The 12,465-nt window shown below is 41.8% G+C and overlaps 1 protein-coding gene and 1 pseudogene across 4 annotated transcripts; both read left to right on the top strand.

Annotated features, from left to right (window-relative positions):
- The first annotated feature begins 271 nt into the window (after positions 1 to 271).
- Positions 272 to 4,989, top strand: LOC133916685 (surfeit locus protein 1-like; annotated as a pseudogene).
- A 2,822-nt stretch (positions 4,990 to 7,811) lies between these two features.
- LOC133916684 (protein NPGR1-like) lies at positions 7,812 to 12,463 on the top strand. Of its 4 annotated transcripts, none has more exons than XM_062360471.1 (6): positions 7,812 to 8,043; positions 9,234 to 9,440; positions 9,532 to 9,808; positions 10,072 to 11,288; positions 11,371 to 11,518; positions 11,918 to 12,463. In XM_062360471.1, exons 2-6 carry the CDS (start codon positions 9,237 to 9,239, stop codon positions 12,250 to 12,252), a joined length of 2,181 nt encoding a protein of 726 aa, XP_062216455.1. In that variant the 5' UTR covers positions 7,812 to 8,043; positions 9,234 to 9,236; the 3' UTR covers positions 12,253 to 12,463. The 4 variants fall into 4 exon arrangements, with proteins under 4 accessions (XP_062216455.1, XP_062216454.1, XP_062216457.1 ...); XM_062360470.1 differs by having other exon boundaries at positions 7,814 to 7,947; positions 9,136 to 9,440; XM_062360473.1 differs by having other exon boundaries at positions 7,815 to 8,043; positions 9,136 to 9,440; positions 11,892 to 12,081.
- Positions 12,464 to 12,465: the final 2 nt, after the last annotated feature.

The raw sequence follows: 12,465 nt of genomic DNA, 5'->3' as shown, positions 1-12,465 counted from the left end.
TCACATAATCCGTGAGCAAGGAGTTGAGGAAATTGCTTAGTTTTGTTTAAGCAAAATCTACATTTTCCCTCCTATCTGCTAAGTGAAAAACAGCTTAGTTTTACCTCTACTGTCTTTCTTAATTTGAAGTGTTAAATTTGAAAATTAATCCAAACAAGTCATCAAATTTAAATCAGTAATAGTCAAAACGAAAACAAACGGAGCATTTTGTTCTTGCTTACGCCCGCTGGCGTCCAAACCCCTGATCCCCTGACCCCAGAGCCCAGAGGCTCAGAGATGGGGGCGTCGCTCTCCAAGTCTCTCCGCCTGGGGCTGCCCGGTGGCGGGGGGCACCGTTTCCTCTCCCACCCCTCCAGTTCCCAGGCCTCCTCGCCACCTCCACCTCCTCCGCCCGCCGCCGCCGCGCCGCCACCCCCAGGTATCCATGTACCCTCATCGCCTTGCGAAATGCCTTGCAAAGCACCCACAAATCGGGTCGCGTTCCACTCGCAGGTGCAGGGAAGGAGGCGGGCGCGTGGTCCAAGCTCTTCCTCTTCGCGCCCGGCGCCATCACCTTCGGCCTAGGCACATGGCAGCTCTTCCGGAGGCTGGAGAAGGTCAGCCCACGCACACGCACGCCCATTACTCCCGCTTTGTTTGGTTGGCGAAGGTGATCTCACCATGTGCTGTTTCCTTCTCGACCCCAGATAGAGATGCTGGATTACAGGACGCGGAGGCTGGAGATGGAGCCCGTGGCATGGAACGAGACGGCTTCATCTGCCACCCTGCGTGATCCGGCCGCGCTGGAGTTCCGGAAGATCGTGTGCGAGGGCGATTTTGACGAGGAGAAGTCAGTGTTCGTCGGGCCTCGCTCCCGGAGCATATCGGGTGTGACGGAGAACGGGTATTATGTGATCACTCCGTTGGTCCCTCGGTCGACAGAGCCCGGCAGGTAAATTATTTAGAAATGCTGAATCACAGTCGCTAGTTTTCAAATTATTTTGGGAAGCAGCGCTGCACTCTTGCAACGAAATTACCAGAATGGTTGAGTTCGGTGCACTGTATTTTGGGAGGTTCTTGTACGAAAGGCTATCATAGGGAAATGGTTAACAGAAGCAAAACCTCGCTATGATCAAACTGGCAAATGATAATTTGGTCCAGTAGAATGGACTTAAGAAAATTTCTTCAAAGTTGCAAGTGAAAAGAAGATCCAACGATAAATAGTGTGAAACTACTAGGAACATGCCTTATAGTAGAGCAAAACCATCACAGTTAAATTAGAGGAAAATACACAAACTAAACTACCCTTGTACATGGCAGTGATTTGGATTCTTTTTAGTCAAAATTGGCTTAGTATATAGGCCCCTCCATTGTGTTTCTTGGAAAATGAAACTTTCAGCTGTCAATGAATTAATTGAAAACTGACATAATTATCTTAATTAAATCTACAGTAAAGGAGATATTGTCACAAAAACTTCGCCAATATTGAAACACACCTGTAGATATCTCATGTCTCGATAACTGAACTGAGAGATAAAGCAGCATACTGTAAAAACTCGTTGAGCAGTAATCCGGGGAAATCAGAATTTTAACTTGTACCTCTCCATAGAACAAGTCCCCCCCCCCCCCCCCCAAAAAAAAGTGATCCATTTGTGAAGTAATGCCATATGGAAGGCGTAGTGTTTCCATCAGATTTAGGAGAGAAACCTTTTTTTTTTCTAAAAAGTGTAAGTTATAATCATAAAAGGACAAAGCTAGTCGTTAAATTATGCATTGAAGAAATACATACTTAAGGTTTTGCTTGTGCCGTGTGCTATCTGATAGCTTATTAGTGATTGGACTAGTACGTGCAGATTTGTGGGTGATAAGGATGCAATCTTGTTTGCTATGTCTATTTTGACTTTATCACCCACACATTCCTGTCATACAGAGCTCATAAACTTGAGTATTACCATGGTTCCATACTCCACCTGTTGACCATAGAAATGAGAAACAAATCTTACAGCTTCTGTTTCTATCTACTCATTTATCCTTCTAAGAAATGGTTTGTCAGTTTGCAGTCGTCTATCCTTGTGAATAGAGGATGGGTTCCTCGTGGATGGCGTGATAAAAGCATTAAGGACCACCAAATCCTTGATGAAGCTTCAGAATTGAAAGAAGCTGTTAAAAAGACGGATGAAAAAAGTTCATGGTGGAAGTTTTGGTCTAAGTAGCCTAAATCGTCTCCTGAGGTGATTTGCATCCCTTGTTTTTGGCATAGCTTCCAACCTGTTACCTAAAATCCTAAATATGTCAAATTGGCAATAGTTTGTTACTTTGCTCATCAGGTCATATTACCATGTGTTTTGTGTGTGTCGTTACCTTTTGAATTCCATGGTATGTGAACTCCTTGTACATGATAACGTTGTGACATCCTTTTATCAAAAGTATGTTTCATTTTATTACTGTTAGTAGACCTGCTTTGAATCATTTATGGCTGATAGTATGATACTAGTATGGAATGTAGGCTGGTTGTTGGCGTTCTGTGTTGTCATTATCTTATTCAAAGTATCTATATCCCGTGAGTCGTATTTGTATTGCTTTAGTCAAGCACAAAATTTAGGCAAGTTACTTTTTGCAGATTGAAAAACCTGGAAGACCTCTTGTAAGAGTTATTGGAGTAATCCGAGGAAGTGAGAAGCCAAGCATATTTGTTCCAGCTAATGAGCCCAGTAGTGGTCAGTGGTTTTATGTGGATGTTCCCATGATTGCTCGTGCTTGTGGGCTTCCTGAAAATACTGTTTATATAGAAGATATAAATGAAGATGTCAACACCTTGATTCGTCACTCAGTTATGCCACTAGACCATCTTAAATACACCTTTACATGGTAAGCGGTTTGATTATTTCATTCTGTGTTAGTTTTATCTTTTGACTGCTGTTACTAGGACTTTAACATTTCCTGATAGAAACTAGTGTATTACTCCTTTCATCTATATGGTTGGGCGTAATTTCTGGCTTTATCTGACATACACAGTCATTTTTTAAGTTCATTGCCGCTACATTTTATAACTTGACTTCTTGACTTTGAGTTTGGCAGCATCACCGCCAAACCATGGTAGCTGACATCTTCTCGACAAGAATACTTGTGCTGAACATAGAAAACTCCTTTTTGTAGCAAGTTATGTGCACATCGAATACTGGATTGATTAAAATATTCAAGAAAACTGCTTTACTTAGATGAATCATCTTGCATCATTGGACAATAACTTTTTCCCTTTTTGGAAAACAACTTTCCTTAGATGTTTTTTTGGAAAATGAAGCTTTATTAACTCTCATCATTACATCAAACTGATACAACCGTATAAGAGTTTACCCCCGGCCTCTGCATTACTAAGGTGTACACAACCACTTACTAAGGAGCCAGAATGTTATATGAGACCGATAAAAGGGAAAGGCTAATAAGAAGAAACACATCTCCTCTACTGAGGTTATTATGATTAAGGTTGGATGCGGAGTCTAGACTGCTATCCAAACCGGGTAAATAGCTCCCTAGCCGCCCGCTTCAGTCTCGTACACGCCATAGTAACCATCATGCGATGCTCCTGCCGATGTAATACAGACCACGAACGGAGCCAGCGTGTACAGGTAAAAATAATCTGTAAAGGAAAAACATATTTCTTCTTGTTAAAGACAATATCATTCCTGCATAGCTATAGCGCCCAACAAAATGTAGCCGCCACTGCCATTATTAGCCTTTGATATTTTTACTAAGACCCTGAAGCCAGTTCCAAAGCATGTTTTGAACACTTCACGGTTGGTAAAGATTTGATGCTACCTGAACTGTTTTAATCAATCTTGTATCATTGGACAATAAACATTTTCCCCTTACAATATTGCTTGTCTCACACTTGCACTGCATTGATAGCAGTATACTGATGTGCCGATTTACATATTCTGATTTCTGTGATGTTTGTGCACTGTGTAACTGGAGCAATGGATCTAGCCATCTAGGATAAGTTCACTAAATGCAATTGTATTATGACAAGTTGAGTTGCAAAAATCAGGAAATAAGCAAGGGAATAAGGCTCTGGGGGAGAAACACACGCAACAGAACATTGGGTTCACCTCCTGAAATCTCGTCTGTATGCATGCACACATGTGATGAGCTGACAGAGGTCATATGTTGATGCACGGGCTAATAAGATTATGAATTCGACGGCATTAATTATGCTCTGTTGATTCTGTAAGTGTGATATTTTTTTTTCCTTGTGGGCATCTTATCACCATTTGTATGTTTCGTACTATTTTAGGTACACACTTTCTGCTGCTGTGACTTACATGGCTTCAAAACGGATAAAAGCAAAGAAGATTAGGTTATAGCTGGAATGGAGTCCAAACTTCTGCATCACCGTGTACTTCTGTATGGAACGCTGCTCTGGAATATGTCCAAGCTACTGTTCCTTTCTTCTAGGCAATAAGTATATTGTTGCTCTTTTTGTTCCGATATGGTGTACATTGATTATCGGTATCTCATGGTTGAGCTCAGAGGATACAGCTATTTTGTTGGCCTAATCGCCGTTGAAAGGAAGGCATGTAAGGTAGTAGTTTCCTTGTAATATTTTGTCAGGGAGCCTAAAGCATGTTTGTTGTTCTTATTCTTTTAGCATTTTTTGTAGTGATTGTTCCACCCGAGAAAGTGATGAACTGGGTTGGCCCCTAACTTGAAACAATGTTGCAGTTTCGATCTCTAGGCAGTTGCTGGCTTGCCGTGAGGTCACCAGCGCAGAGAGTCCTGATGGGCTGATGGTGCTTGCACTAGCAGTTCTATTCTATTTGCCACATTCATATGAAGACTGAAAACAAATGAAGTACGTGTTTTCTATTCAATTTTTTGTGTTTTTACCTTCACCTTCTTCTACCCCATCGTTTGGCCGCTAAGTTTTTTCATGCTATGCTTGTAAAGCCCTGTGAAATTATAGTATTATGAGAATACACTTTCGAGATAAACCTACATACATCGCTTTGATATGGTTATACATATTCATCTTGTTAAAAAAAATACATATTCATATTATTGAGTGCCAAATTAAAAAAAAAATGCTTGTTACGCTTGAGAGTAAATGTAAGCATGTGATGCTTGTGACACTGTTTCGTGTTCTACTTGTCCTCTTTCCAGCCTGCATATGCATTCCTGCTCTTGCTTTTTTACAGAAGTGCATAGACAGTGAAATAACTATGGCTTGGTAGGACTGGTCCATCCACGTTCCAATGGATCAGGTTCGAGTAAATTCCTCAGGAGAAAGGCGTGATCGTGAATTGTGAGGACTGCTTTTACAGTACCTAACTATGGGCCCTGTGGCGAAAGCAAGCTGTCGGCAATGCATTGCACGTGATCAGTTGCGGTACTTCTTTCTGTTCCATATAAAAAAATTGAAGAGCGGGTTTTGGAAGGTTTCTGGTACGCTAGAGACTTAAAGGCCGAATCCGGATTCACTTCACGGTGAGCCCGTTGAAACTGAGGTGGACAGACAAGATTTGTTGCTATAGTGCACTACATATTTTCTCTTACTAGTAAATTTGATCTATATATTGCTACAGTGCCCAGCTGATAAAAAAATATGTATCCTCTCGCAAAATACTGTTCCCTCTGACTTCACTCTAGGATCTGCTTGAGGCCCCTCCTCCCCACGGTCGATCCGCCCCTGCGTGATGGTACTTGAGGAGTTGAGGATTTGATTTCTATCCTTAAATAGCCACAGTACACCGTGCCGCTTAAATAGCCATTTTTATGGAGTTTGCTCGTACGTTTTTGTCCGGTCTTTATCGTGTGCACCACTCAATGGTGCCGCAGCGAACTGACGCCTTGCAATGCCCAGCTCTAGCTCTAGCTCGAGCCATTTAATGGCACTACCAAACAGCACCAGGGACAATTGGACAGTCCTAATGAGAAGGGAGCACTGGCATTCAGCCACTAATCATGCTTAATCTACTAACAACTCGCACCAGACACGGAGCCCAAAATGGACGGCACGGCACATGTATTGGGAGTCGCCACTCGCCAATAGCCGCACATTGGATTCTTCTTTTCTCTGGACCATACTGCATGTTTGCAACGTGTGATGTGCCCATCAGCCCTGACTTTCAGGGGAGCAAGAGGTCACATGACATGCAGTCTCGCAGATAAGTGATTAGCATCCAAGAGCATGCCAAGATTGCAAACGCAGGGTGACGAGTGGAAGCCAGTGAAGATCACTACCCCTTCTCCGTTCTCACACTGCGTCGAACGATTTGGTTCAGTTCTGCTACTAGCAGTGAGATGAGCAGGGAGGGAGGGGACAAAAATCTGGAGGGGTTCCAAAATGTCAAGGCCTAGCCGTCCTAGTGCTTAGTGCTAGTTCCTGATGAAGATGGAGTCGTATGGCAGACTGGCATGGCCAGCTGCTCTTTTTCCTTCGTCAACAAAGCAGAGCAGGCCACCCACCTGCTCTCCACTTCTCTCTGCTAGAAAGGGGGCGAATAAATGCGTGTGTCCGCCCGGGCCGATGCGTTGTAAACTACGCTTAAAGGCACCGATCTTTTGCACCCAGCTCTGCAAGAACTCCAAATTCAGAATCAAACTAGAACCAGTCATAAAGTCACTCCTAATATCTTATTTCTTAAATACTCTATCCAATTATAAATATAGATTATTTTATATTTATTAAAAAAGTTAAGAAAGTAGATTAAATAACTTTATTGTCCTTTATTTATTCTGCATTGAAAAATATAACTTATTTATTTGTGTGAGTGTTAGCATTTATTAAATAAGGGTAAGATTGGAACAAAAGAGAAAAAAATGTATGGTTGGAACAAAAGAAAAAAAATACATAGAAGTTCGAAAATGATTTATATTTAGAGAATAGTTAAGGAGATTAAAACAACATATATTTGCAACCACAGAGAGTAATATCTAAAAAAAGAGAAACAGTAAAAAATTATTATTGAGCAATAGGCTTTATATACACACATGTCGCTAGTTTATGAAGCTCGGCTAAGGCAATTGCCTCACAGGGAGATGTCTTTTTTTTTAGAATTGCTTTTTAAATTACTTACCACATCAATTTTTTTAACAGGACAATTAATTAAAAGCTAAAAAATCAACCAACTTAAGCACTGGGAGAGGCCTAATCAACTTATTTCGCTGGTAAAAATCTATAATTAGATAACATACATCAGCATATTTGTTAAAATAGATAATATATTATCATATTTATAATTTTAGCATTCATATTCTGCACATCATATACCGAAAATGAAATTTTGGTACACCGAACATCGAAAAACCACTAGCCCGATTATATTCGGCACGCACTGTAGCACATATTCGGTCAACTGTATTTGTCACACGGTGTACCGAATACGGGCTATAGTGTCGTATTCGGCATACAACGTGCTGAATATGGGTTTTTCGACATATGATGTATTAAAAATTCATTTTCGATAAATGATGTGTCTAATACGGATACTAAATTTATAAATACAATAATATATTATCTATTTCAATAAATACACTCATATATGTTATCTAATTTTAGATTTTTAGCTATTTCACGCGCAGATAGCGAATCACTATACGACGTATACGCTGAAAAACACAAAAATTCACATGCAGCTTATACGCTGGGGGACACAAAATTTTCGAAGTATGCGCTGAAAGGCAGGCGAATAACAGTACCACGACATGCTGGCTTTCATTGCGGGCCTTCAATTGTGACGGACCAAATTTCATGACAAGATTCCCATGCAAATCATTTTCATCAACGATAAAACCCACACAATTATACCGCCGTGTAGGGCCGGGCTGGGGCCCAAATCAGGCCCGCCCGGCACTAGGCCTCAAAAGCAACGGCCCCACGCCACCGTCCTCCGCACCAGCGCCCGCGCTGCCGAGCCCGTACCCGCGTCCAGCCTGCTTCCACCGAAGCACACACCAACAAACTCTTCCCTCGTAAGCGTCTCCTTGTCTCTCCGCCTCCCCCCTCCTCTGCTGGTGTTGGATTGGCGGGGCGTTGGAGTGGGGGGTTGGGATCGGTTCCTCTTGCTCGTAAGCAACCCCAACTCGCCTGGATGGAAATTTTCTGCGAGTTTTTTTTTTCACGATTTTCCTGAGAGCGAGTTTTGGTCCCGGAGATGTTTCGACTGCTTCGAGCAATCACGTCCGGATTTTCCTTTCTCGCCGTCGTTTAGTTGCGGATTCCGCTGCTGCATGGTGGAGTATCAACGTAGTCCATCCATTTGTGGTTCTCGCTGGATTCGATTTTTCTTCTTCGTCAGCAAGTTCAGTTCACGCCGCGGGACTTGGGATCCGAGGTGGGGCCGTGGGGGTGCAGTTAATTTTCTGAGATGAAATCGGGGTTTCATGCACCTCGCTGAGTCCGTCCCCTTGCTTTTTTTTGGGGACAACGGGGCTGCATTTCTCGGGAGATTGTACGGCGCGCCAGAATTCTGGTTTGCTCTGCTGTTTCCTGAAGTATAAACAGTGGATGCCCTGTTGCCATGCTATTTTTCATGAGGATTTATCCCATTTTTCCTTGTTTTGGAGTATGAAGAGTGGAAGAACCAATCTCTCTAATCTCTAACGCGTAGTGGACCATTGCTGCAGTTGACAGTAGGAATGGGTGTTGCTGCTCCTTTTTTTTTTCGAAGAAAGGTGTTGCTGTTCCCTTTTTTTAGGAAGAAAGGTGTTGCTGTTCTTGGCTTCTGGTTGTGGATGTTGATATGTGTAGGTCTGTAGGTGATGAAGTTTGCACTAGAGATCTTACTGGGAGTTCACATTTGCCGTTGTCTCCTGTATGTAGTATGTGCGCGAGTGCAAATAATTTTGTTAGTCTTTTAGCTGCTTTTGTGGGAATTTACCTTGCAGATCACTTGATTGGTATATCCAGTTCTGTTCTACTGTTGTGTACCAGAAACTCAGAATCTGCCTTGCCGTTAAGCATAAAAACGTGGAGCTGTATTAATTTATTTATTTAAATTGGGCCACATTGGGAATAGGGAACTGCTAAATCTGCCTGTGCTCATAGATTTTCTGATTGTGTTGTCTGTTTGTATATAGACCTTTTATGTTTTTGCTCATGATTTTTTTGCTAAAGTGTGCACTGAGACTTCCTATTTTTATCATTGCGATGTCCTGCAGTGTACCTGGATTGAGTGTCCAATACCATTGGTCCAAAGGAAGATCCTAAGAGAGACGGAGCTATTTATCTAAATTAAGTGATTTTTTTTGCACAGCAGAAAATGTCCGCGATCATGTTATGCACTTGCAGTGGGGACCAGTCCAGGTTCGAAGATCTTCCTCGATCCCCAGAATCTCTCGCGACACGTGATTTCTCAGCAAATGGCTCTTCTTCAAAGATAGCAAGTCGAGAAACAACGCCTGATGATAGCCAAGTAAATGAAGTAGAATCAGACCTCAGAGAAACCCTTTCATTAAATTATGAGGTTTGCTGCACCCCTTCACTCTTTGAGGAAATTAGGCTATATTGTGTTTGTTATATTTGCCAACTATTAGATTTGTTTGTCTGTGTAACAGGAGGCCCGGGCATTGTTAGGTAGACTGGAACATCAGAGAGGAAACTTTGATGCAGCATTGCAAGTTCTTCAGGGAATTGATATAAGAAGCTTGAGACAGCGAATGACCAGTGCTATTGCTGAAAGTATCAAGCCTAGAGGGCCTCCACGTTCATCAAGAAGGAAAACCTCACAAGTGAATGGAATGCTAATGCATATGTCAATGCATTCTGTAAGCTTGCTTCTAGAGGCCATATTGCTTAAAGCAAAATCATTGGAAGCCCTTGGTAGAGTAACAGGTATTAACTGGATTTTTTTTTTCAATGTGCTTTCTTGTATTGTACTTAAGCATTTTCATCTGAAATCTGTATAGTAAGCTCCAGAAGCATTGCAAATTTCCTGTTGCCTATGTATGCGGGCCTGGTTATTTTGTTTTACTGAAACATATGTATTTGACAAACCGAAGTAAAAGGCTGTTATGCTTCATATTGATAAATTCTGCATCTGAAAGAACTTTGTTGCATCCGTCAGAATTTCACTTCATGCTATCTTGACATGGCAGAAGCTGCAGAAGAATGCAGAACCATCATAGACATTATAGAGTCTGCATGGCCATATGGTGTTCCTGACGGTACTACTGAAGAGTGTAAGCTAATAGACATATTCCATTCGGCTCTAGAATATCTTCCCAAACTGTGGATGAGAAGCGGTTGTTTTGAAGAAGCCATCATTGCATATCGGAGAGCTCTTGAAACGCCATGGAATTTGGATTCACAAAGGTCCGCCAACTTACAAAAAGACTTGGCAGTGACTCTGCTGTATTGTGGAGTTGAAGTTAAGTTCCCTCAAGAATTTGGTCAGAAAGGGAACCTGGTAACCCCTGGGAACAACATAGAGGAAGCAATTTTGTTGTTACTGATACTAACAAGAAAGCTATCCCTCCAAGAAATAAAATGGGATCCTGACCTTGTGAACCATTTGATGTATGCACTCTCATTATCTGGGCATTTTGAAGTTTTGTCCATCCATCTAGAAATGTTGTTGCCTGGAACGTATACCAGATCGAAGAGATGGTATATCCTTGCTCTTTGCTACAGTGCAGCTGGCATGGATGATAGTGCATTAAACATCATAAGGAATGGTTTTTGTGTATTGGAGAGAAAAGGAAAACCTCATATTCCATCTCTTCTTTTAGGAGCAAAACTATGCTGTAAGAACCCAAAGCATGCTTCCGAAGGGATAAAATTTGCAAACAAAGCCATGAAGTCTTTCGGAAGTCATGATATGCATTTCATCAGCGTTGTAAACCACTTTCTTGGTGTTTGTTATGGACCTTTTTCTAGGTCCTCCACTTCACACTTGGACAAATTGAGATTACAAGATGATGCACTGAGGCTGCTTCAGGATGCTGCTACAATGGCAAACTATAATCCTGAAATAATGTATAGCCTTGCTTGGGAAAATGCGATGCAGCGCAAACTCAATGCAGCTGTTGAAAGTGCAACAGAATGTCTTGAGATGGTGATGGGAGGTTCAGTTAGTGCCTGGAAGTTATTGATCCTTGTATTATCTGCACAGCAGAATTTACAAGAAGCTGAAGCAGTAGCGGATATTGCAATAGATGAAGCTGAAAAAGATGATCAATTGGATATTTTGAGGCTAAAAGCACAAATTCAGGCTTCCCGTGGGCAATTCAAATCTGCAGTGGAATCTTTTCGAGTTTTGCTTGCAACCATTCAAGCAAAGAAGGAAGTCTGGAAATCGACCAATTGTGACAAGGTACAGTCCCTTCTCTTCTTTATTGAACTCCAGTGGAAATATCAAGGTTCTTCTTTGCTCATTATCCACTTGGTCTTGACAGATTAAATCCGTACAGAAGTTGGAGATTGATGTATGGTTAGATCTAGCGTCAATGTACACCAAGCTTGAGGCATGGCGTGACTCAAACATCTGCCTTGACAAAGCCATATCCACTGATTTCTTTTATCCCAAGTGTTGGCACGTCAGAGGTATATGTTGCCAACTATTTGACTCTGCTACTGTTTGTGCGATCTTAGGTTTTGGGCAATCCTGATTCACAAATAGTATGATCAAACTATTATGCTCTTTTTTGTCAAACATTAAGAAACTGGAAATATATTATATTAATTTTGGCCATCTTGTTCTTTAGGCTTGGGTGTAGTGTCGAGACTGGTTTTAGCTGTATTTGCTTCAGTATTCGTGTCCTCTGGACATTCAGAAAATAGGGGGTAATGAAACTTAGTAGTATTGTTTTACTGCTGTACGATGCTTCTGGATCAGTATTTAAATGAATATGTAGGAGGTTGCTTCTGTTAGATTTTAACTAATATAGTTTGTTTGATGGCTCTCGATGTTTCAAAGTGCTGATGCGAGCAGCGCCTTTGCAGGCATTCTATTAGAGGCTCAATCCTTGCACCAAGAAGCTTTGATGGCGTTTTCATTCGCCCTCTCGATCAATCCAGATTACGTCCCAAGCATGGTTTCTATGGCAGGAATTCTACGAGATCTCGGAGGGAATTCGATATCGATTGCAAGAACTTTCTTGCGCAATGCCCTCCGTTTAGAGCCTACAAACCATCGAGCCTGGTTGGATCTTGGACTTGTCCTGAAATCTGAAGGGTCACTGCTCGAGGCTGCGGACTGCTTCCAGGCAGCATACGAGCTCAGAGAATTGTCACCAATCCAGGACTTCTCCGAGCAACTCCCCATCATGCTGCATTAGGAACCATACTAAAAGCTCAGTTCTTCGTGTAGAAATTTTGTCTTCGTATGTTGTTCTCAGCCGTTACCGCTTGCAAATGTAGTAGTAAGCATGTGATTTTGTGAATGTAGATTGGTTCATTTTTGCTCATGTTGCAACGTTGAGCGTACTTCGCTGGACATCCTTAACAATTTTGTTCGCTTTTGGAAATAGCAAAGCTATGTGCATCTCTCG

Source organism: Phragmites australis, chromosome 4 (genome assembly GCF_958298935.1).
Source record: "Phragmites australis chromosome 4, lpPhrAust1.1, whole genome shotgun sequence".
Lineage (NCBI taxonomy): Eukaryota > Viridiplantae > Streptophyta > Magnoliopsida > Poales > Poaceae > Phragmites > Phragmites australis.
This window is presented reverse-complemented; position numbering and strand designations above follow the sequence as displayed.

Coding starts and splice junctions, on each gene's coding strand:
- LOC133916684 (XM_062360471.1), top strand. CDS start 9,237: ATGTCCGCGATCATGTTATGCACTTGCAGTGGGGACCAGTCCAGGTTC. Junction 11,289..11,370: donor AATCGACCAATTGTGACAAG/GTACAGTCCCTT, acceptor TGGTCTTGACAG/ATTAAATCCGTACAGAAGTT. Junction 11,519..11,917: donor CAAGTGTTGGCACGTCAGAG/GTATATGTTGCC, acceptor GCGCCTTTGCAG/GCATTCTATTAGAGGCTCAA.